Consider the following 24,852-nt stretch of genomic DNA (forward strand, 5'->3'; position numbering starts at 1 on the left):
CCGCCAGGAGGTTCCTTAAGCGTACTTACCCATCGGTGTCTCTTATGGCACGGTTTGGTTGGGGGCGTTTCTTTTTGTGGTATGGTTGATTTTGAACTTTTGGGACTCTCCTGTGTAGTGCCTTGACTCTTGAAATAAATTCTTCTGACCTCCTGGTGTAGTTTTTCCATTAGATCAAAGGTTTTAGGGGAGAATGTGACCCTTTGAACTTGTGTATGCCAGGTGTTTGCTTGCTGCCTTCTATACAGCAAGGGAAGCTGTATAACCAAAGCGGTGCAAAGCTAAAACTGAAGAGGTGTTTCTGTTGTAAACCCGCACACGGGCTGTTTGAGACTCCTGAAAAAATTACTCGGAGCGTGAGACTCTTCACAGCTGTCTGCAGCCAGCAGTGAAATGTCCTTGTGTGTCCTAAAGGCTTTTGACCTCTAAATATTAGCTTGAAACTCTCTAATTGAGTTACTGATGCCATTTTCAGGCAGCAGTATCTGAAAGGGATTTTTTAAGCCTGACTTAACTGTACTTAATGCTCTGTTAAATTTCATTTGACAGCCATATTTTGGATTCAGAGCAGACACACTTAGATCTTTCTTAGAGATGTGTATAAACAGTTTGTCATAATGCACTGGGCTTCTTTCCTTATTTTGATTAGGTAGCTATGTGAGGGCACACAGACGCTGGAGATAATTGAGTATTACCGAGGAGTAAGATCACCAGGGATGGCTGAAAGACTCGCTTCTTTGGCAGAAAGGTTTTTTCCTCTTGTCACATAAACAGTATTTGTCTTTAAGCTGAACCTTGTGCTCTTTTTGCCTGCAGAGGAGACAAGGTGAGTTGTGTGAATAGCAGTTGTGTGACTTGTAGTACACAGTTGTTCTTACTGAGAAGTTTTTTAAGTAGAAGCACTTTTCTGGATACAGGCTGTCATTTGAAGTTTAATCTTAACTAAAAGTAAGCTTTGATCTTTTTAGAACAAGGCTGCCTCAAAGGTAGTTTAACATGAATTTTTTTTGTAAACTTGAGAACAGGATTGTTTTGTGTTCTGAAAAATGGGCTTTTTTTCCTGTTATTACACCAAGTTGTGGTAATGCCTGCAGACTTTCTGCCAGGCATTTTAAGCTATAGGGCCATAACTTGGGTGATGAGTCAAACTTACTAGGCTGGCAAGGTCAAAGGAGAATGTTCTTCTGAGAAATCCAGTGTAGACTTCAGTTTGGGGATTTAGTGGTAACAGTGTTTTGTCTTGGTTTTTTTAACTGACTTCTCATTCTCGCTATGAAAAGGTCAGGTTCTGCAACTGGACCTCTTCTGGGTGGTCTGCAGCCCGGTGTGGAGCTTCCCTGATGGCAGCGCTCTGCGGGGTCCCATTCTGTGCATCCAGTTGCAGGTTCTAGCTCTGAACGCAAACCTCTTGTGTTTCTCATGTTATCAAAAGTAGTGACTCAAACCCTTTGTGCCTTGACCGGTGTCATCAGTCAATTTGGGTGATACTGGTACAAATGTCTAGTGTCTCTGCTACCTTTGGAACTAGTTGGGTTATGCCACCAGTTACTGGGGAAAACTGTTAACCTGAAAACTGCTGTCCATAGTTGTCATCTATGTCACAGCTGTATTTGTTTAACTTCCTCTCATAGCCTCAGGAGTATAAAATTCAAACAGGTATTGCGGGTAGCAACCTAGTGGATGGTAGTGAGTCTCCCAGACCAATTAATCAATAAAACCCCATTGGTAAAGCTGTTTGCAGAATAGAGAATCCTGGCTGTTGTTTGGGCTCACTTAAAATCACTTTTTTTTTTTCTTTTTCCTTTGTGCTTGGGTGGAGACTGATCTTGCTGGTAGCCTTCTCGGTACCCTGTGGGTCTCTGACACTAGCTGTGTTTCAAATTGAACTCCTCCTGCCCGCGGTTACGCCTGCGTGCTTGGTGACAGTGCGTCTCAGTCACTCGTAGCTACTGCACTTGAACACAGTGGCTTCCACCCGCCTGCGTTTGGGGAGAGGTCCGAAAGTGCACCTGGTCTTTAGGGGTGGTTTTTTGCTTGTTTTCTAAACTAAGTTTGCAGAGTTTGGATAATACTTGTAGAAAGAACAGCTGCGCATTCTTTTTTTTTCTGCTTAATCGAAGTGCCTGTCATGGTGAAGCTCAGGAATGTCAGTTGAGGAGGGCATTAACCTGTGCAGTAAATTATTTGTCATAATAACTATTTCCAGTTAAGTTTCACTTATTATGAAGCTAGGCCTTTAATATGTGCCTTTTGGTTTTTGTTTTTAAATGGTATTTCCGTTACTGTTTTTTTTTAATCCTGGGATTATACTCCCTTTTTCCTCCCTGCAACAGCTGCTGCTCCATGGGAGATGTTCCAGTTCCTTGAGCTGTTTTCGAGGAGTAATATTTATTGTGGATGTGTAATTAGCACACTTGCTCACCCAGAAAATCGGGACTCTCTGGAGTGTTGAAGCCATCAGCGTGTTAGCGCTGTTACTTAACATGCTGTTGGGACTCCGTGCCTATACTAACATCTTTCCTATATCTCACTGCAGACCACTTTGGTGTCTTGAGTACAGCAAATGCATTGCTGCGCAGTACAGGACGTGCTCTTGGCTTGCTTTATTACCGTATTTAGAGGCTGACATCAAAGAGTTTCCTGCATTAGAGCCCTGTTAAGTATTTATGGGGAAGTAATCAATTGCTGAAGTAAGGGTTTGGTTGTTGAGATCTAGAAGGCTTAAGTGATATTGAGTGAAGTACTATCTTTAGTTGCCATTAGAGCGTGAGGGATCCTCTTCCATGCTGTGTCTGAACACAGGAGTATTCTCGTCTGTAAGTTCAACCTGTTTAAAATGTGGGATGCAACTCTGCATCATCTTCATGGTATACCGCACTGCTTTATAATATAACTAATGAAGTGAAACTTCACAACAAATATGCAAATGAAAAAAAATACTATCTCACTTAACTGTAAATGAAGCCAAGTTTACATTTGGTGTAAGCAAGCAGTGGTTTGGTTGGTTGGTTTTCTCTTATGTTTCTATTATGTAGGGAATTAACAGTTTTTTTCCCTTGACTTTGAATCATAGGAGTGAAATCTACTGAGTGAGTTCCTTTATCTCTTGGCAGCAATCTACACAGTTTCAGCTGGAGAAGGTTTTCAAAATGAGATCCAAGTCACCTTCAGTAATATTTGAAACACGAATTTGGTGGTTGCAATTCTTCAATACCTTTCCTTTTCTTGAGTATCATGAGTTATATTATCAATGTCAAGTATTTCCATTTATTGCTCCCTTTGTTCTTTAGCAATGCTGAGAAATAGTCCATGATAATGGTGGTCAGGGTTTGTTTGGGGTTTTTAATTAGAAAAAAGTAAAGGAGAGGAACTCACATTTGTGAAGATTTTATGTGCTGTATAGCTGTAACGGAAGCAAGATACTGCTTTTGAGAGTTCTCGATGTTTTGGATGGTTACAGGCAGCAATGACAACGTAGCCAAGAAGAAGGCAGGCTCCAGTGTCGGACATGAAGGTTATACAAAAACAGAATATGGTCTGGTGTATGAAAAAGAGTTTCAAAAGTAATTACAGACATTATGGGCTTCTAGAAAATACTGATTTTTTTATTATTATTTTTGATGTAGTACTAGCACTTGGACTTTCATCTGTTCCTTATTTCGTTAAAAGCATAGAATGACTCTCTCTGCAGATTCCTAGTTACCGTGAATGATCTTTCTTTCAGCATTTAGTATTGCCTTCTCAGATCAGTAAAATAAGCATGTGCTATCTTCCTAAGCTTGTGCTAGACATACAGACTTGGTACTGAGTAGACTCTGTGGAAAAACACCGTCCTCGCCTGCAGTGTTCATCAGCTTCCTTCCTGCGACAGAAGCGAGAGGCAATCATCTTAGTTAAAGCAATCTTAGGATGAAAAGGTCATGTAGAAGAATGAGACTACTAGTTCTGGTAATTGGCAAGTTTGTAAATCAGCATTTGAGCTGAGACCTCTTTGGGTCTTGGCCTCTTCCTTAACGATATTTATTTCAGAAAACTTTTAACTATTTGCACAAGAGAAAGGACTAAGTGAATCATTTTTCTGTTAAAAGCTGTGAAGAGCACTAATTCTCCCACTTCTTCTGAAGCAAGGATTTAACATTTTGCAGGGCATTAGGCTTTTCAGTTTGTGTTGTGCGGTTGTATTTTAGGCAGCTTTTAATGGTGATCCCAACAGAGAAGTATTTATTTAAGTTCTCTCAACTTCATAGACTGACAACTTGATTTCCTCCTGTCCCCCCCCAAGACCTCCAGAACAAACCCACCCAAAGCTCCAGACCAGTCAATGAGGGGACTGTTCCAGCCTGCTGCAAGCTGCGGAAGCCTGGAGCTGCTTTGGTCCATTGAGATGCCAACAGAGATCGCTTGTCTTGTGTTCTCCGTGATGCTTTTGTCACCAGGTCTGGTCTTGGAGAGGACCCTGGGAAGGAGGATTTTGATCGCAAAGTTTTCATTTTTTTTGTGTGTAGAGGGTAAAATGGGGTTTCAGCGAAGTTAGAAATGTACAAGCGTTGTGTAAGAGGAGATAACTGTTGTGATTTTTTTTTTTTTTAAATCACCTTTAAAAGGTCAATGGTAGTGGCAGGAGACAAAATATGGGCTAGGATTTGAGAGAGAAAGACAAGTTGAGGGCTGGTCTAGCAAAGCAGGGCATATGATACATATTGAGAGACCAGGGGTAACTTGCACTGGCAGCCTTAATTATCTCATTTTTCCTAACTTGTGGGTGATAAGGAGAAAAGACTTCGTATTCTTCAGGGAGAAATTATTATTCTGAAGTGTTGTAAATATAAAACTTGTTTATATGACAAATATTCTACACCTGTCAGCTTTTTCTCCGCTGTTTGAGAACAGGCTTTAGCTAACATGCAAGTGGATCTGAGCGCTGAGACTGTAGTCCAGGCATGGCCGTGTCGCGCTCTGTAATGGAAAGAGCAGCTTTTAACGGTGCTGATCATAGATGGAAATGCTCAGCTGTGCTCTGTACCGTCAGCGTAGCTGTCTTGTCTATGTTGTGTTCTTTATACAGAATATTCAAAAAACTGAAACTATTGTTCTCGCTACTTTGGACTCTGTTTTACAACCTGCTATGTTAACAGTTTTTTTTCAGTTTATTTTGCATAAGACAGATGAATAAGAGTGCATGAGCATCTGTGTTAAAGGTATTAACCTTTAACCTCCGATGTTAAACTTTGCGGTGTGTTTTCCCCGGGTTTTTAGCTGGAGTCGTGGGTGCCAGCTGACCTCCCAGAACAAGCCGACTGGTCAACTGAAGCGACAGAAGTTTAGTTGCTGCAGCTTTCTCTTGTGGAAACAATGCCTATTACTGCCTCCTGCCAACTGGCAGTAGGCTTCTGACTGCACCTGAAATAGTGTATCCTGAATACTTTTTAAATTCTTTAACAAATTGAGGGCTTATCAGTGTCCTTGAGCTTATCTCTCCTGTTCTGTCTGTGTAAGTTGGTTTGCTCTTGCCAGTAAAAATGCTCCCGTTACTGCGGTGAGACCCTGCCAAGGAGCCGGGGTGCACACGTGGGCTTCATCAGAAACAAGGGATGAGAGCGAAGGGGGGGGTTACAGCTTCAGTATTCACCGGACACCGTGTTTGTGTTTCTTGCTCTCATCTTTATCGTTGCAAAGGTAAAGCATTTCCTAGGTGTACCTGAAAGGTTAAGAAGGCTGACTTACACAGGGAATACTGTTGATGGGTTTCCCGCTTTTAGGACCCGTAGACTAATTTTCCTTTAAAGGAGTTGAATTACCTGATGAACAGTTAACTATTGATTGCTTTACAGTTTGTTATGTTGGATTTCTTTTTTTCAGTTCAGTTAAGCATTTGGTCTCTGCTGGCTTTCCTCTAATTGCCCAGAGAGGTTGTGGAATCACCATCCTTGGGCAGAGTCAAAACACACCCTAAGAAATAGGGTTGAACTTTGAAGTTGGATAAACTTTGAAGCTGGCTCTGCTTTAAGTGGGTGGAAGGTGGGGTGTTAGATATTTTAAGAGGTCTAGAAGACCTGTTTCAAAGGGCTCTTCTGATCTAAATTAGGATTCTAATTCAGCTTTCTGAAGGATTAAAAAAAAATATAAAAGATGTGAAGAAATGCAAGATCTATTTAGGGAGAAGGAGCCTAAAAATATCTATCCTGTAGAATAAGTTTCCAGAACAAGATGTTTAAAACTCTGTCTCTTGGTCTTGTCAAGCCTTAAACTAAGAAAAATCATTATGAGAGTTAAGAACAGTAGTTCAAGAGCGGGGGTTTTTGTTTGTTTAGCATTGTTAGAATGAACCAGTATGTATGCAAACTCACTTTCATGTCTCTATCTTCCAGTAATGAACAAGAACTAAGATTACTAAACAAGCTGTGGATTTTGCAATTACTGATTAGCTTTTTTTGCACTGTCAATATCGGTGGCTGCTGGGAAGTAATCCAGTGAGAATTTTGGTTTTTGCAGCTGAAATAAGGTTTAAAATTGATTGCTCTGTCTTCAGGTGGTGAAGAATAAACAAACCCAAAGTAAGTGTTGCTAAACAAATTCTTTTTTCCTCTCCCTTCTCTTAAAGGCATATCACACCAGAGAAGTTCTACGTGGAAGCTTGTGATGATGGAGCAGATGATGTGCTTGCCATTGATAGAGTCTCCACAGAAGTCACTCTTACAGGTACTCTCCTCACCAATATTTCTTAATATAGGCTTCTGTGTCCTCTTTGTCTGTTTTGCTCTAGGCACTCCCAGAACATCTTCAGAACCTTCAATTGATACTGGGAGAACTCCTTTATTTTTTGTTACCATTTTACAATAGTGCTTTGTATTCTGTCCAGCAAAGAACTTTTTTTGAAATGCCTTTTTTGCTGTGGGTAACCAGGGTGATAGCTCTTGCCTGGTTTTGGTAAGGCTGCCCATCACAACAGTAAAAACGGACTCATCCAAGCTAGTTGGGATTGGTGCTACAAGTCCAAGATCAGACATGGGAAGGGTTGAATACAGGGCTTCTGTAGCTTTTGCCGGATTGTTCCAGTGCTGTCTTTTAATACTGAAATCTGAATTTTTGTAAAGCCCCTAGAAACAACAACAGTAAAACACCCTCTCTGTAAACTTAGTTCTATGTTGCAAATCTGGATTCAAATGTCAGTGCAAGTAGTCTTAAGCATGCTGATACTGAAGTCTTCAAAAATTTTAGTTTAATTTTTTTCACAAATGTGAAACATGCATAAAAACAATCAAAGAACTTGGATTGAATGACAACATGAAATGAAGGCAATGGGTAACTTCCATCTTGATACTTCAGGAGTTTATACCTGAGTATTACTAACCTCTAAACAGCCAGAAATGGTACAATAATATTGATAGAAAAGCAGCCATTCTGTTTTGTTAGGTCTCTTGCATGCTTCATGTAAGAGCAGTGTGCACAACCCACTGATACTTTTGGTGGGGTAGTATATTATTTCAATTTCTCCTTCAAAGTTGTCCCTTCAAAACTGTAAAGATCGGTATCCCAAGTCTTACTAGTCTACGTCTGTTCTCATTACTGGTGTTTTATCAGATGAACCTGCAAGGTGTTTAAAGCGAAGGAAAATTCAAGTGCTGCCTTTCTCTCTTTTCCAAGCTCTGGGAAAATGCCTGACTTTGATGTGGGTGTCTTGGTTGTTTTTTTTTAAACTTCTCTACTATCCCTTCTGTTATTCTAGAAATGTGGATAGATGAAAGTTTAACGTGTTAAGACTTCTAATTGATTTTTGGGTACATTTTGAATCTCTTGGTATGTTGTTTGGAATACTGTTTCCCTTGCCACATCTATGCTGCTTTTCGTAGTTTTGTAGAGATAGACTAAAAAGTAAACTAGGTCTTCTGAAAGGTAAATAGACTGAGGCTTGGAAGAAACAGTCAGAAGTGTGAGGAACAAGCATTTACGAGTGGTTTTTCCTTGATGTCTTGAAACAAAATGCTTCTCGAAGCTGGCAGGACAATACGTTATTGAGGAGTCTTGCTATACTATCGTGTGAATGAGTTTGAATTTATTCAGTTGAATGACTATTTTGATTAAACATGAGAAGCTGGGTTGGAATACTTTCACAGCCTTTCCCCCCAGCCCCCATCAGGCTTTGAAATTCTGATGCATTGCTGCTTATGCTTAAGACTCTAGCAAAACTTGAGATTTGATCAAGAAGCTTTGACAAATCTAGTGTAATAGTTTTCCAATATAGTCATGAAAGAAGCAGTCTGAAATTCTGATGTTTTTTTCTTCTGCTTTTCAGTTAAGAAAGATGTTCCCCCTTCGGCTGTTACAAGGCCTATATATGGTATTTTGGGAACAATCCGATTGGTGGCAGGTAAGGAGGACAAAACTGTGCTCTTTAAAAATACTAGGCAGAATATATGGCTAAAGAAGCTTTAAAGACAAAAATACTATTTGCAAGTATCTGAGATTATACTTTCCATCAGTATGATGGACTTTCCTTTTGGCTGCTAGGGAATGGAGGTATCCAAATAGAGTTTATCATGAATGTTCATGTACCTCTTGAACCTGTAGCTGCTTTAAAGGTGGGGTTAACTGACAGCTTGTGGAGTTTTAAGGAATGCATTTCAAATGCATGCAGAGAACTTCATCTACTTACTCTTCATAACTGTTTTAATGTTAACTGTGGGATTTGATGCAACAACCAAATATTGGGTTGTGAAGTTTGACTTTAAATCAATAATCTTGGTACACAGATAAGAGTGACAGGGTGATAGACTAGTAGATGCAGCTGTTTAAGTAATGATTGTGTTCCAACTATCCAACAAATACAAAGAAAGTTCAGAATTAAAAGAAAAAGAACAGACTAGAACAACTTGAAATTTTAGGGAGCTGTAGGATAAGGTAAGGATAAGCTGTCTGCTTTTCCTCAGTATCTCGGTGTTCAGATCTGAACAGTCACTGACACAAGTAAACCTGATGCATAAAGTCTAAGCTTCCAGGAAGGTAAGTGTTGCTATTCAAAAGATCTTTTGTGTGTACTTTGTTAGAGTTTGAGAGTAAAGTAGTCTGAAAAATGATGTAATAAGGTGCATGCATACTTAATAAAAGTCTCCATAGGTACAAAGGATTTAAGTTCACACATTGCATCATTGTGTTAAATGCAGTAACTTCTGACAAGATCTTAAACTACTGAACTCTATGTGCTCATATTCTAAAGAACTGCGGATTTTGCAGAGTAAGAGCAATGTAATGGATACCTGTGTCTTAGGTACTTGAAACCCTGACTGTTTGAAAACTGAACTGCCCGAAAGGGGAGCTTTTGTAACTTAACAGGCTTGGTAATGGCTTTCATTCATCTGACTGAATATTATGTAAAATATATAAGTATGTAACTTCTTTTAATAGCCTGTTCTTTTCTTTTCACCCTGCAAAGCTTTGCAGTGACTGTTAGTATACAGCTGTCAAACTAAAGATGGTATCAGTTAAAGTAAATATTCAGCTCCGTATTGTTAGGGAGTTCACTGTTATCTGTTCTCTTGTAAAACTGGTTCCATATCTAGCAATGCAGCATCTTTAACAAGCATAACTATTCTTTACCTATTACAGTATTAAGGGGGGGGTAAAAAATTGCTGGAGTAATATCTTAAGCTCTGAAGTCTCAAACAGAAGGTTGCATACTCAAATAATGTTGAAAATTCATGTCAGGTTAAACATTATCTATTTGTGCAGCATCTTTGTGGCATAGTTGTGGATGTAAAGTGCTGGTTTTATAAGATATCTGGACACTTACGCAACCAAAACCAATACCTGCAACTTGAGATGCAAACATGCTAGAGCATTCTTAAGTGCTTGAACATCCCACCCAAATAAAAGGTATAACACTAGAACTGTGATGGTAAAAAAAGGAGGGTTGTGACTGTTCTTGGACTAACTATATAGACTAGATACCTGACATAATAATTCACCCCTCCATAAAACTTGGTGTTTATCTAGGTATAATAAATACAAATAATGGGTGAACTTACTGCACATGACGTGAACTGTTTCTACTTTGGCATTTATACTTCTTTGAATACTTTAGTACAAAAATGTACTAGACTTGTTCTGTGCTTCTGCATGGCCTCCTTGTTGTTTTGCTCTATTGAAGTTGTAAGTAAGCATTTAATGGTTACAAGATGTAGATGATGAGATATTTTTATCCATTGATATCCAATTTAATAAAGTAATGTTTTTCTTCAAAAGCAAGATGGCACTGAAATATGATAGGCTTAGAAATAAGGCTATGTTGTATTTACCAACAAGTGTAAATTAATTGCTTTGAGTGAACTGTCATGATTATGTGTTTTTGCTTTGTTACTTATGCAACCAGGAAAACAGCAAACTTCCTGTCTTAAATTATTAAAAGAAACTTCCTTCTCTTTGCTCCATTTTGAACCTGTGAGGATAAATTTATTTATTTTTTTTTTCAGGATAAGGTGAATAGGCTTTTTGGATTCTGAAGCATGCTTCCTTTTGTGTATTTCGGACTTGCTCTATGCCTTCCAAACCACATTCAAGACCATTGGCCTCTTTCTGTGCTTGCAAGCCTGAAGGCTTTCAGACTGTCTCTGGTCTGAAGTTAAGAGTAGCTGTCCATTTTTTTAAATTCCTTAAACTTAATGAGTAGCTCAAGATCTGTGAGCAGAGAGAAGTAGGTATCTTAGCCAGTGCGTTTTACTCTGTTCCAGCCCCTTACTGTTAAGGACATAAAGTCCTAGGTGTAACTTGTAGAAACCACACTCCTTCCTGTTGGTTTCAGTTGTCTGGTATGGTTATAGACTGCTTTTCTTAATATGTGCATCTATTTTAACTTTGCTCTTTCTGATTTGCAGGCACATATCTTATTGTAATAACAAAAAAGAAGAAAGTAGGTGAGATTTTCAGTCATGCAATCTGGAAAGCAACAGACTTTGACATCCTTTCCTACAAGAAGACCATGCTGCACTTAACTGATATTCAGGTAGGTGGATTGATGAGGGGAGTGTGGGGGAATGTTATTTTATGTTAATGTCCGTTACCACAGGACCTAATTTGAAAATATGAAAATATTTTTAAGAAGCTCTTTGAACTATACTTTTTTCTCTGATTTGTTCAGGCTACTGTAATTGATCTAATGTTTGGGTATAGATGTATATAAAGTTATGTCATTCAAGACAACAAACTCACTTTTTGTGGCTTAAAATATCATCCTCAGTGTTTCATCTGCATATTGTGCATTTTGCCCCCTTTTAAGATGTTATACTCTTCTTAATGCTCTTCCTGTTAAGTCTTTCTCACAGCTTTACTATTCTGATAGGCCCTACGATAAGCTGCCTTGCTGTCATCTAATTATCTGTCTGGCTTAACTTATGGAATTGTTCAATTACGTAATTACTCAGCAGGGAAGAATTGATTTTTCTTTTTTTTGAGATGAAGGGAGAGGATGAAGATTATTTAAAACAAATGTGTTTTGGATTGATAAAGAATAGATAAGGGTGTCTAACCAATGGAGCTGGAAGGGGTTCTGATGCTCTTTGAGGAAAGGGATGAGATTAATCAAAACTTGAACCAGAACACAGATTAGTTATTGGGGTAATCTTGAGAGTAAGTTACAGCCTTTCTTGTGCATTGCCATCTTGGTTTTTTGACTGAATGGTTTTCAGGGAAACTAATGGCTTCCTTTTTGCTTGGAAGTCACTAATATTAGTTTATTCCTGTGAAGTAAATAGGTACTGATATTCCTGTTCTCTACTCTTTACTGTTCTTGCAGAATTTGGTTGCAGTGTGCTAGCTGTAAGTTACCAGTGAACTGGTATCAAAATTGCAATCTCATGGTTTCCTTCTTGTATGGTAATCTCTGGATGATGTCATGTGTTGCTAGAGCACTAGCAAAGTTCATCTCATCACTTCAAAAAGTAGTGGTAGCTTATAAGAATAAGGTATCTTGATGGTAATAAATGAGAGCTCTTCTGTCCTTTTTTTCTTACCTCCACAGTTGCAGGACAATAAAGTATTTTTATCAATGCTTAATCATGTCTTGAGCGTGGATGGATTTTATTTCTCAACAACGTATGACCTAACACACACTCTGCAAAGGTTGGCCAACACGAGCCCAGAGTTCCAGGAAATGAGCCTCCTGGAGAGGGTAAGGATTAATTTTGCTTAATATCTGTCTCGGACATTGTCAGTCAGTTCTGCGTGGCTTAAGTCTGGCTTATGCAGCTGATGTTTAAATGATGCCAAAACAAACTATCACAAACTAAAGGAAACTTTACGTAAAGTTCAGGATGATGTTGCTGAAATCTGTGGTCCGATTACACTTCAGCTTAAAGCTTCCTTTTTTTACTTACAATGAATTAGTATGCTAAATGGTTGCAGATACTGTTAAAGCATTTATGGTCCTCTGTTAAACTGAAAATGGCTTTACCATTCTAATCATTAATTTAAACTAGTGAAACAGATTTGCATGCTGCTTAGATGCAAATCCTTATAATTAAACTAGCAAAAAAGTAGCACTATGTTGCTAAACTGTGCACCTAGGCTATCTCTGATCTTGTGAATTGAGCCGTACTGGGATGGTTCTCTGGAATAAGAAGCTGACAGCGAGAGGAAAAAGAGGCAACCAAGCAAGTGTGCAAAGTACACAGAGTCAAGTTGCAGTTTGAGTTGGCTTCCTAGGGTGCTTAGAATAAGGGTGGAAATTGCTGGTCTGTAATGATTCGGTACGCAAGTTGGTTCAGCACTGCCGTGTCTTATCGAAACGGGCTGCGGCCAAGCATAGTAATCCACCCTTCCTTAAGTCTCCTAGCTGGTGAGCAGCCCGGAGTTCTAGAAATCTGTTCCGATGTGATGCTGGGCTTCTAGGTCAGGCAGTTAGAAGTACTTTCTGCAGTGTGCTTTAAATGGATTTTAAAAAAATAAAAATAAATGAAAGTTTGCCTCTACTTTTAATATTGAACACTTCTAATTGCAACAAGAAGGAACTAAGCAGAAAAATTGAGAGAAAGCAAATCGTTCCTCTGACCTAGAATCGAGGAGGAGGGGGGAAACCCCAAAGTGGAATAAAAGGCACTTGGCTTCGTGTTCTCTTCCAGGATAACATGGAACAGAATGGTGGGTTTTACGGCCGTTGGCCTCAGGATGTTGTATTGTCTAAACTATGCCTGTTCCTTATGGTTGAAGCATGAATTTAATGTGCTGCTTTGTCTTAAAGACAACAGAATCACACAGCCAAATGCAATTTGAGCTTGGCATTCTCTTGTGCTTCCAGAGGTGCAGAGTCCTTTATCTGGTAACGTACCGTACCGCAGCGTAACCAAGGTCTGAGCTGCCTAGGCAGTGAAATGCCGAAACCTGGGAAGTCGGTAGCACTTTTTCTTCCTTTGCCAATGAGATGGCAGTGGGGTCATGAGATATTGTCTCTTAGATACTGAAACTGGCTAAGCTGGGGAAGCAGTACACTTTTTCCAAGATTTAAAAAAAAAGTAAACTTAAAAATCCATTCATAGTTGGGGACTAATTTTCATTATCAAATGCTGTTCTGGCAGTACTCTTGCCAGGGAGAGCAGTTGCTGATGTGAAAGGATCGGTTTGCCTTAAAATTGTGGCACTTCAGAAGGTCGTTTGCAAGGCAAAGTACAGTAAAAAGGTATCAGTTTCAAGTAAATTCAGATGTCAGATGGTTAAAGCAATTTTAGTGTAATTTCACACTCATGTGGTTGCAGTATAATGGCTTAACGAAGGGATGGTGGCAATTTTGGATGTCTCCAGTTCATTCTATAAGAGAAGCCTGGCCTGTGGTTGTTGTGTGGGTGTGTTGGTTTGATATTTGTGTGTGTTTGGGTTTTTTAAACAGTACTGGTAGAAGGAAACAGCACCAGCATAGGGGCACCAAAGCATTGTATCATGTTCTTTCACTAATTCAAGATACCGCAAGTAGGATTTGAACAGTTTCTGGCAGGTAGTTGTATTTATTGTTGTCTCTAAGACAAAGGACTGTCCCAACACTGAGCTTGAATTAACCCTCATCCTCAGTGACGTGTTGCCTGCCTGCCTCACCTTAAAGTTGAGACTTCGACCGCTTCCCCAGTGCCTGCACTGCGTTCTGCAGCAAATGGCACTTTTGTGACTAAGCTGGTAGCTCTCTGGAATGTGCTCAGCAACCTGCTCAAGACACTTTTGAGGTGAATTAGGAATAGGAAATATGCAAAGTTGGTCATTTATGCAGCAGACTATAAATACTTTTGTCTCTTAAACTACAAGGATTGTTTAACTTTCAGTTCTTAGAATTGTTGATTGTTGCATACAGGACTCCTTGCATTTTTACCTTCTGCCCATTTTAGGAGTGTTATCTTGCTACTGTTCTTAAAATTTTGGATAATTTCTTGAAACCCTCTTTACTTAAGGCAAAGACTGAAATGTTCTTCTGGTACTGCAGCTCAGTTGTTAATGGTTTAGCATGCCTGCAGTGTCAGGCAGCAACCTTAAAGATTGGAGAGAACTGTTCTTTCAACTGTATTTTCTTTGGCTTTCTAGTTGAGGATATGATGGGTACTGATGCAGGAAGGGTGTTCCATTTCCATGTACGTCTGTTCGCATGGATACTGTGATATTGCCTTTATGTTCAATTAAGCAGAACTGACAGTCTCTAAAAGCATGTTGGCTTTTGTCTTGCTGCAGGCAGACCCACGGTTTGTATGGAATGGACATCTTCTTAGAGAATTTGCTGCTCAACCGGAGGTAAACACTTAGTAATGATTATATTAATAGAGGACAAATATACTTTTACTATACACATACAACAGTTCACTGTAGTTCTGTCTCATTTCAGACAGCCAGAATCTAGTATAGCGTGGTTATTCATCTGGTTTAGCACAGTGACAGTCTTCTGCATTCAAACTTCCAACTTTTATGTCAATGTCCTCAATAGCACATATAGTAAAGCTGACTTTTGGGAATGTCTGCGTTTGAAGATATTGTGCTGAGACCATGCTCACATAAACCAAAGGGGAAGTAACACTGCACAGCGTATGCCTCTCAACCTTTTTGAAGTTTAGCTACTTATGTATCTTTAGGTATAGGCAAGGTTCAACTCATCACTTTTTTTCTAGGACTGGCTAGCATCTTTGTCTGTGAGTGCAGTTTAAATTCTGTTTGCCCAGTGAGTTGGTCATGAAACTGATAATTAAGACTGACAGTTTAGATTCTTTCAGCTTATTTCAGATGAAGACTAGTGTAGTGTAACCTATGAGTTCACTTAGTCCACCAAAAACAAGTGCTTGACCATGAGCCACAACTGTAGTACGTCAGGGGCCAGACTGTTCTAAGCTCCTTCCTACTGGAGACTTCAGATATGTGGTAAACTTCTCGAATTGTCTGCACTACGGCAACCTTTTCTCTCTATCAGTAATTCTCATTTATTGAAGTGAATGACGCACTGCTGCTATTTCTGTCTTGGTAACCTGTGGAGATGTGCTCTCGCACTAGACAGCACTGTTCCAAAAGGCTGAATTGTGCAGTGCTTCTGGAATGTGAAGATGTGAATCAGCAAAGGGTTGTTGTGCTTATTGCGGAGGCATATGACTGGGTGTATGGTTTGGATAGGGCTATGCAAACAAAGCTTGGGAAATGAGAGAAGCTGTGGTGGGAACAGCAAAGAAAGCCAAGTGTGGCTGGCTGGTGAAAACAGATGTAGGAGGAAAAACACAGAAGTTGAAAAGGGAGGCAACTGATATGTGAGGGGAAGTGTAATATTGACTACAGGTGGCTTGCTAGAGCAACAGTTTTAGGTGATGAGATGTGGTATTTCTGACTTCTACTATTAGAAAATTTGAATTTTAAATTTTCTTGAAAGATGAAGTTATTCAGGAGTGGCTGGATGGGAAAAACTCTGGAACAAGCATTTTGAGTATTAATCACATAGGCCTTCAGTAACGAATACTTCTGTGTTGTTAACTGCTATCTCTGCTTACATCCTACTGCGGAGGTACAGCAAATACCATATCAGAAGGTTTTCGGTATGTACTGCCTTATATCTGGCATGTTTGCAGAAAAGCAAATCCTGTGTATAGGAGGACAAAGCAGTGCTCTTTTTGTCAAGATCACTTAATTAGGATTAGACTTTCACTTTTTCCCTGCTGCTAATAAGTATTACATATGTTGCTGTTTTCCTTGAACTTTTTTTTCTCAGAATTACTGCACCCTAAACAAAAAGTAAAGAATACAGTGTACATAAAACTATCCCTAGACAAAGCATAGTCATTCACTTATCTTTTTTGGCTGCTAGTGTTTAATATTTTAAACGTGTATTTTGTGTGTGTTTCAGATCCATAGGTTTGCTATGCCAGTGATGCACGGATGTATCCTTTTACGTTGTAAAGCTCAATGCTGAATATGGTAGTCTAACAGCAAAATGGTTGCTGCTGAGGCTGCTCTGTTGGGGACTAGAATATAGAGCACAATGTCAGAATTAAGTTGTAGTTTGTTCAGATATGAGCATTATATTGTTTGATAGTCCACTCATATGTTAACTCACTTGAATTTTCTGCTTTAAGGCTTAATGTATTTAATTTTACGGGTACGATTTGCATAACTGTCTGTCAGTGGGATCGAAGGTTAAGATGAATATGGCAAAAGCTCTTACGTCAGCCTTAATACTTACTATCTTGCTATAAGGATACCTTCACTTAGCATTTACTTTGGATATAAACTAAGGGAGAACAGTTTTGACTTGAATGCTTGTGGATGTTCCTGTTGATGAACTTAAGGAGAAGGGGTTCTGCTGAAGGCTCCTGGAATGCTTTTCCTGCACCAGCGCTTTGGGTAACAGCCTTTTTAGCAAAGCAGTTATGAGTTTATTTTTGAGAAGGGGTGTATGCTGCGAGTAAGCCTAACACTTTCTGGAGGCAGTGTTCCTCATGCAGTCCGTGATCAACAGTAAGTCCCAGCTGCTCCTGGGCTGGCAAGACTGGACGGAGCAACACGTGCCACATTCTTCTTAGGTCCTCCATTGCGAAGGCCCCTCGAGTGTGTGCAGGTAACGGCTTCCAGACTGGACTGGTTGTTCTGGGAGGCCTGTTAGCAGCTGGCAGATCTCCCGTCCTTCTTTCCTGTGACTTCATTTAATGGGAAATGTTGTGGGAGTAGGTGGAGAGGCAAGGAAAGATAGAAAAAAGGAACTGTCAAAACAACGCAGTCTTTATCCTGCAGGTCCTGGGTGGAAGAGTCCGAGTGGATTGCAATTAGCAATTGGCAGACTGCAATTAACAGTTTCTCTGTCCTATTTTCACTATATAAGTAATTAGCATAAGTAATGTATGTCTTGCAGTAATTCTAATACTAACCAAAGACCTTAGAGAACCCAGGAATTAAAAGAAACTGGATTTTTAGTGATGAAAATGCTAGGAAAAGCCCTAAGCAGAACTATTGCAGCACCACTAGCAGTTATTTCAATGAAATCAAAGATTCTCCCCCCCAAACCTAAATATATTTTGTTCAACTATCTGGATTAGAGTTCTCATCTTGCAATGATGAGAAATAATGGACTTACTTGGGTAATCAGGACCTCAATCACCTAAAGCCTAAGCTACGTTTAATATTTCCCTTGCTGCTCCAAAAAAAGCCCCTTCTAAATCATGTTTTTTCCTTTTTTTTTTTGGGTGTATGGAAGTAGCCCATAGCAAGCTGCCATTTAAGTTAGGACAGAAATTGTGGGCAGAAAATGGGCTGACTATTGCTAAGCAGCTACGTTTAGAGGTAACCTTTCTTGCAGGAAACTCTTGGCTGTAGAAGTGTTGAACTCAAGGGGGTAGAACCTGGCAGTAACGTCCCAGGAAAGCAGAGGAACAGGTCTTTTTCACAGTCTAACTTAAGAATTGGGAGAACATGCGGGATTATGCAGGACCAATTTGTATTACATTTTTTGAATATTTACAAACAGTATTGGCACAAATGCAGACATAAATCAAGATGTTCCATGTATGCAGTCAGCGTGCTCTTTAACATAGCTTAGGTGCTCCTGTGTGACACAGCTGCTTTATGTCCCATTTGACTCATAAATGCAGAATCTAGATTTCACTGTAAAATGTGCTATTTTGAAAAAGAAAACACCTCTTGTTTATTTTACCAACCTTAAGACAAAGTGTCTAGATTCCTCAAAGATTAGAAGACTGCAGTACGCTAATACTGCAGCTTCCAAAAATTGACCATTTTGGTGTTTTCTTGCTTTAGTTGCAGATTTCGGTTTTTAGGGGCAAAGGATGAGAGCCTGTGAATCTGCCTAGAGAAATTATTCATGATGAATGCTGGTCTCTTATTAGTCTTGATAGTTTATCGTGGTCCAAATAAAGGCAATTACAAGCAGCACAAAACAAGACTTTAAAACTGAAACTAGTTGTTGATGGCATCTGCTTGTTAATTAATCCGAGGTTATGGTGTATCTGCCACTTTGGGTATCTAGCCTGAGCAGGAAACCATTCTTGTGTAAGACTTACACTGGAGATGTGGTATGTGTTCATTCTTTTTCTTGGCATGGTTTTGAAAGCTGGTCTATGTTACTGGTAGTTCTGGAATCTGTAAATGTGATGTGTGTTGCGCTTTACAGATGCAAGGTATAACAGCCCAAGATATTCACTCTTCTGAAAGCCTAGAAAAAAGTTTTGAAGTGGTGTTCTTGTTAAAAGTGATAGGGGCAAGAAACTGTGAAGACAGCTTAGTAAAATTATGGATGAGATGATGTAGCGCTGAGTAGAACTTCAGAAGTCAGTCCCTTTAATGATACACATAGGAACATAAGACTAGATTAATCTTTAGAATCCCGTTTTCTCAAAACTATAGCAGTTTTAATGTGTTCATCAATGATATCACCTATAGCATGTCTTTTTGTGATGCATGTTCTGATTCTAATATTAAGTTACTCTCTCATGTTTAATGTTCAACTGCTTGTGAGAAATGTTTGTGAGAAATGTTTACAAATTTCTTTGAATGTGGTCACTTAGTTCCTTGATGTTTCGCACCTCTTGATATGTAAAAATATCCTAATGAGACGTTGGGGGTTTTTCCTTAGTGGTGTTTGTCAGTTATCACTATGCACTCTTGTTCTATTAACGGCAAGTGTTTTGACTGGCTGCTCATTTCCAGAAGAAGCTGTTTCAGGGCTGGTGTACGCTACTATGTAAGAGGTAAAATAGCAAATTGATTTATTAAAAAAAAATGCAAATTCCATCTCTACATGTGACTTACCTTTAAGAGTAATTGCTGTATAATGACTTGCACAAAAAAATGCTTATAATAGTTTGTCTCAAGAGATCCTTGCTCCAAAGAAAATATTAGGAACCTGTATGATGAACTGAAGCATGTTCTGGTATTTGTTAAAGCTGACTCTTCTTTATTCCTCCTAGAGATAACTGCAAAAGTTTTGTAGGGGGGTTTTAATACTTTATTGGAGTTAAATGCAAGTGTGTGATAGCCCTTTTGGCCTAGCAGTAAATTCAATTAAGAGCATAATTGGTGCTGGCAAGGAAGCCCTGAATAGTGGCGTGCTCTAATTGTTTCAAGTAAAAAAGGGAACAAGGAAATGGATCTCAATTACTCCCTCTGTTCTCAGTCCCAACATACATGCTTTTGAAGGAATTGGTCCGTTTCTGCAGTACCCTTACTATCGGATTGTGAATATTTCGGTGTCAGAGCACTCTTATTTTGTCTTGGCTTAAACTACTTAATTTCTAGGGCTAGAAATAACAAAATGTGTTAAGCATAACTGTGCATCTTTGGGTTAAATTTGGTAGAGATCACGTTAAACTTTTGCCAAAGGTGTGTGTAATTTACCGTCTTCAGGCAGCTCTGGTGTTTTCGTGCTTTCTGTGAGCGCTTAGAAGGGAAGGGTAGGAAGCCTTTTGCTGATATACTGTCGATGTTCTGCAGGCAGTCCGAGCTGGTTAACGAGGTCTTTTTCCTAAATAGGTATTGATTCAGAAGGACATGCTGCTAACTTTGTTGAAACAGAACAAATCGTGCATTACAGGGGGAGCAAGGCATCGTTCGTTCAGGTAAAGGCGGTGTAAGGAACTGCCCACTGGCTTAAGATAGATGGATAGCTCTGTCTATGTTTCTAAATGTAGATTGTATATAAGATGTGCATGCACACAAACTAAACAAGTCTCCTTTATTTTTAAACGGCAAGTGAGTTTGTAAGTCTTGTTGTTTAAAAATATTTCCATTCTTTTGCAGACTCGTGGATCAATTCCTTTTTTCTGGTCTCAAAGACCAAACCTCAAGTATAAACCAAAGCCGCAGATCAGCAAGTCAGTAAATCATGTATGTGAGTGTTTGTTGTGTCTTGGTTTTAATACATTTTTGGGCTCATGTTTGTGTGATAGGGTAACAAACTGTAATCAGAAGAATAAAAATCAGCAATACTGGGTTGAACTTTCTTTTTAAGAAGTAGTAGCAAGAAGTCTTGTGCTCCTTAAGATGAGTTCAGAGCCTAGAAAAAATCCAGACATCAATGGGAGTAGTTTTGCTTTGGTGGTTGTTTGCAACAGTTTTAGTAGCTGTGCAATACTTGTTATCTGTGGCATGTTTAATCAGGAGAGCTGAATGGACTGGAGGGATGAAAGTAGAAATGTATTAACACGGTAGCGAATGTCACATGCTTTTCTTAGTTATAAAACTACCTATGCGGTGTCATCAAAAAGGGATTACAGAGACTTCTTGTAGATCATGGATCTTAATAGTAGTGTACATCTGTCAACACACTTCCTTTCTCTTCTAGATGGATGGCTTCCAAAGACATTTTGACTCGCAAATAATTAGCTATGGAAAGCAAATGATTGTCAACTTGGTATGCTTTCACTTTTTCTTCCTGAAAAAGCTATTGTTCTTTTAAGCAGGCTTTTGAGTAACACTGCCTCTCTTTTTTCTTTTCTTTCTTTTCTCCCAGGTTAACCAAAAAGGTTCAGAGAAGCCTCTTGAGCAAACATTTGCAAAAATGGTAAACAGCATGGCAAATGGAATGGTCAGGTACGTGTGAAGTGAAATGATACATTCTGTGTTAAAAGTTGAGCACTGCCTCCGAGACCCACGGAGTGATCGGTTCTTTGGGGGCCTTTACCAGCTGTCTGATTTGTTGGAGTTTTATTTTTATGAAGTAACTTGCATATGGCCAATGCCCCGACCTCAGTGCTCACATTCTAAGCAGAAGTGAGACTGAAGCGAGTATGGGACAAAGAGAGGAGACAGAATAAAGAAGGGAGCTCAGAGGCAATGCTAATGCCGCTATTGGAGTAATAGTATGCTATGAGAACTGTGGAAATCTTCTGCATTTTAGGAAAAAGAAATTGTGCCCTGTAAAACTAGCTTCTGGCAAAAGGGCTTAGTTACATTGCTAACTTAGTAAGGGAGTGCTGAGTGTGAGAAAAACAGTATTGAGATAAAGGAGGAAACAGTAAGGGGAATGTGTAATTTAAATGTCTGGACCTCACTGTAACAGTGGTGGGAGGGATGGTGGAGAATGCACTTTAATCACAAGAGAAATTCTGTCTCTTTGTGGGAATCTTGAGTACGCAGTTTTACAGCCTGCCTGTGTTTGCTTTCACTAACTTCTAGAGGGAGGGCTAGCATCAGGCTCCCACAGATACTTACATCTACGTTTTCCTTCCAATTTCTGTATAATGTTATTGTCATTCATGGATTTTGTCCTTTGACATGCTACCTGTAAGCAAAAAGGTGTCCTGTTTTAATAACAACTCACTTCTGTCCAAGCATAACTAAGGAATTGCAGAGTATAATCAAGATGCCCTTATAAATTCTGACATACTCTGAATTTTGTCCAAGCTTTTTTCTGCTTGTATGATGCCCTGCTACTGCCTTCACCAGGGTAGTTTATCGATGTCTCACTTCTGTGTGCTGCTTTTACTACCCTCAGGGGTGTTTTTTGTGTGAGTTTATTGGTGTATGGCTGTGGATTTTTCTTTTGTTTTAATTAAAAAAAAACCAAAACACAACACACACAAAAAGAAACGCTTCTAAGGTGAGCTCTTTCCTCCCTCTCACACCTAGGCTGGTATTGATACTTTAGCTGTACAAAGCTTGGGGAATTCTGTGTGTCTTTGCTATAGAGTCATCTGGTGGAGACCAAGGTGTAAAATTCTGTCAGGGTGTGTTTTAGTGATGCTTACTGTTCTGTATATGTTAAAAAGCAGTGTTTGTCAGCCCTGTTTTCTTAATGCTGCCAAAATCCTTTTTTCTTTGTAATCAGTTCTGATGACATTTACCTGCCAGACTAAGGCTTCAGTCTTCAGTGTATACCATCTTTCCTCATGCAAAAAGTCTTGAAAACTTGGCAAATAATAACTTGGATTATAAATACTTGAGGGGAGGAACTTAATGCTCTGTAATTCTCAGCAAACTTACATATATTTTAAAAAATTGAATCAAACACCGCTCATTTAGAGCACCACTTCTTGCCAGAAATGAATTGGCTGTTAAAATCTTGTTCCAAGTCGGTAGCTGTTTTAATTTTCTTATGGCAGAGTAGGTTAGCTCTTTAAACAGAACCTGTCTCTGGTTTCTAGAGAGCTATCAAGCAAATTATGCTGCATGCCAGCAAAGAAGGTTGCATTGCAACACCTGTGTCAGGTTCAAAGTGAACTGAAGTTCCCTGTGCAATTCCTTGGAGGAGAGGAGGGCAAAAGAATCCTGGCGGAAAAAAAATAGAGGCGAAATCAGATTCGTATCTCTTCTGTACTTTCTGGAGGAAAAATACTAGCCAGAATGTAGAATGAGTAACTTGGAACTGAATGTGTGCTTCCTCAAACTGGTGGCATCTTGTAATGAAATGTAAATGCTGTCACTGTACAGTAAGGGTGCAGCCTCAGGAAGGGTACAGAGCACTGAGAAAATCCACAGATATTTGCTGGAAGCTATCTCTAAAGAAAAACAAATCCTGTGTCACTACCTGTTTTATAGTTCAGCCCTTCCCTGTGGGGTTTTCTGAGACCTTTACTGCAGTACATGTGTAGTCTAAAAAGATGCTTCTCTCTCTGAACAGATACATAGCATTTGACTTCCATAAAGAGTGCAGCCGCATGAGGTGGGATCGACTTCAGATTTTGATGGATCAACTAACAGAACAGCAAGATGAGTTTAGGTAAGGCTCTGCAGTGCTTTTACTTCTGTACTGTTAAAACGAGACCACTTTCTCATAGTTTCTATTGCCTTGAGTTAAGGCACAGTAAAACAGACCTGTAATCTTCTGTAAAGAAGATGCGTTCATATGCATTAGTGGTTCCATATCTCTGATCTCTTGCTGATACTGTGTGCAAGGTTAGGGGCCTGGGGGTGGGTAAGATGTAGAGACCTTTTTGTGTCCCAATGCAATGGTTCTGAGAATCGTAGCAACCCTGTGTTGTGACTCAAGAGCTGCCTTTGTACCTTTGGGTAAAAGGTTAGGCAAAGAAATGAGCATGCATACAACTGAAGCTGTTTTAAAAAAACCTCCTTAGGTGATTTTTTTTTTTTCATCCGATACTAATTCCATGTGCTGTTGACAGCAAACTGTTCTGCTACGTAGTCAAACACTTAGTGCTCCTTCCACAGGCACCTGCTCTCTTCCTAAAAGTGTTTTCTCTAACACATTGTTGTGGCACTAAACCTTGGCACTGGCTCTGATTGTTAGCCCTTGCTAACATAAGTAACCCACAAAGAAACAAAATCTTACTTTGTTTAGTCATATAAAAGTAGACTAAATGTCCAAATCAACTTTAATCTTTGTTTAGTGTCAAGTGGGTGGTTTTAAGCACTTTTTGGTCTTTGCTACTTGTAGACATGTAGATTGTTAGGGAAACTGTTTCCTTTGTTCTGCTTTTCTGATTGCTTCCTTCCTGTTCCTGAAGTCTTGTGCCTAAAGAACAAGTAGATCAGCTAAAACATTACAAAACTGGCAGTGGTATATTCTATCCTAAAAAAAAAGGTGAGCTGCAGACTACAACAGGAGTCTAATGAATGAAATCTCTTGCTGGAATGAAGGCTATGGAAATAGTAAAATTAATCAGATGATAGTCAATATTCTCTGCCTACCACAAAAAAAACCACTAAAAAACACATGAAGAGCTGAAGAATAAATTGGCTTTGAGCACTTCAAATAAAGAGAAATAAGTCTGTAGGTTTCGTATACAGCAAGGATCCTTTATTCTTAGAATGAATACTGAATCCCATAACAGTTGCAAAAGGGAACATCTGGTTCCCCCAGATGTTCACATAATAGAGAGAAGAGTAAGTGACAGTAGCAGATTTTTTTTCAGTAGTGGCCTTAAAGATCTGAATACCTTCCTGGAAGAAGAGTGCCTGATAGCATATAAGACTTTTTATGCAGTGGTGACTGGATTAAACCAGGTGACCAGGTATCTGCCAATCTGGTTACTTCTGTGGTTACGCTCTGCTAATGATCTTCATATCTGCGGAGCTAGGACCCTATAATAACTGGAAAAAATAAAATGTAAGTCACTGATTTTTGCACCAGGAGCTGCCCTTCCTAGTGACATACAGCTCAATATTACTGGTTGGCTTTCTAAATGGTAAGAGGGAATACTGCCCTGAGATTACTGAATGTTCATGTATTGATGCCATTTTTCAGCTTGGGAGGGGAAGAGTTCAGGGAGGCATCACAGTTCAAAGGCATGGCTAAGAACTCTTCGTATGCTCGAGACAAATGTTTTGGTTGCAAGAATATTTACTTCTGAAAATATGTGGTTTATATGGACTGTGATCTATAAATACTTAGGTGGATTGTGTGTGTTAGTTATTTTCTAGTTGATTCCGATGGTAAAATTGTGACTCAGC

At 39.3% G+C, this 24,852-nt stretch overlaps 1 protein-coding gene across 1 annotated transcript in view; it reads left to right on the forward strand.

The window, feature by feature from the left end:
- Positions 1 to 816: 816 nt before the first annotated feature.
- SACM1L (SAC1 suppressor of actin mutations 1-like (yeast)) overlaps positions 817 to 24,852 on the forward strand; it is a gene marked incomplete at its 5' end in the record, with an annotated part of 28,006 nt that continues 3,970 nt past the window's right edge. The window contains 16 exon segments of the mRNA XM_009696295.1: positions 817 to 826; positions 3,461 to 3,563; positions 5,497 to 5,676; positions 6,602 to 6,699; positions 8,294 to 8,368; positions 10,869 to 10,996; positions 12,011 to 12,160; positions 14,695 to 14,754; positions 16,340 to 16,373; positions 19,092 to 19,193; positions 19,975 to 20,060; positions 20,242 to 20,328; positions 20,786 to 20,854; positions 20,954 to 21,033; positions 23,063 to 23,161; positions 24,812 to 24,851. Of these exon segments, the coding sequence (XP_009694597.1) occupies positions 817 to 826; positions 3,461 to 3,563; positions 5,497 to 5,676; positions 6,602 to 6,699; positions 8,294 to 8,368; positions 10,869 to 10,996; positions 12,011 to 12,160; positions 14,695 to 14,754; positions 16,340 to 16,373; positions 19,092 to 19,193; positions 19,975 to 20,060; positions 20,242 to 20,328; positions 20,786 to 20,854; positions 20,954 to 21,033; positions 23,063 to 23,161; positions 24,812 to 24,851 (1,401 nt within the window).

The sequence above is a fragment of the Cariama cristata genome, unplaced genomic scaffold, assembly GCF_000690535.1.
Source record: "Cariama cristata isolate BGI_N322 unplaced genomic scaffold, ASM69053v1 scaffold44182, whole genome shotgun sequence".
NCBI classification, from domain to species: Eukaryota; Metazoa; Chordata; class Aves; order Cariamiformes; family Cariamidae; genus Cariama; species Cariama cristata.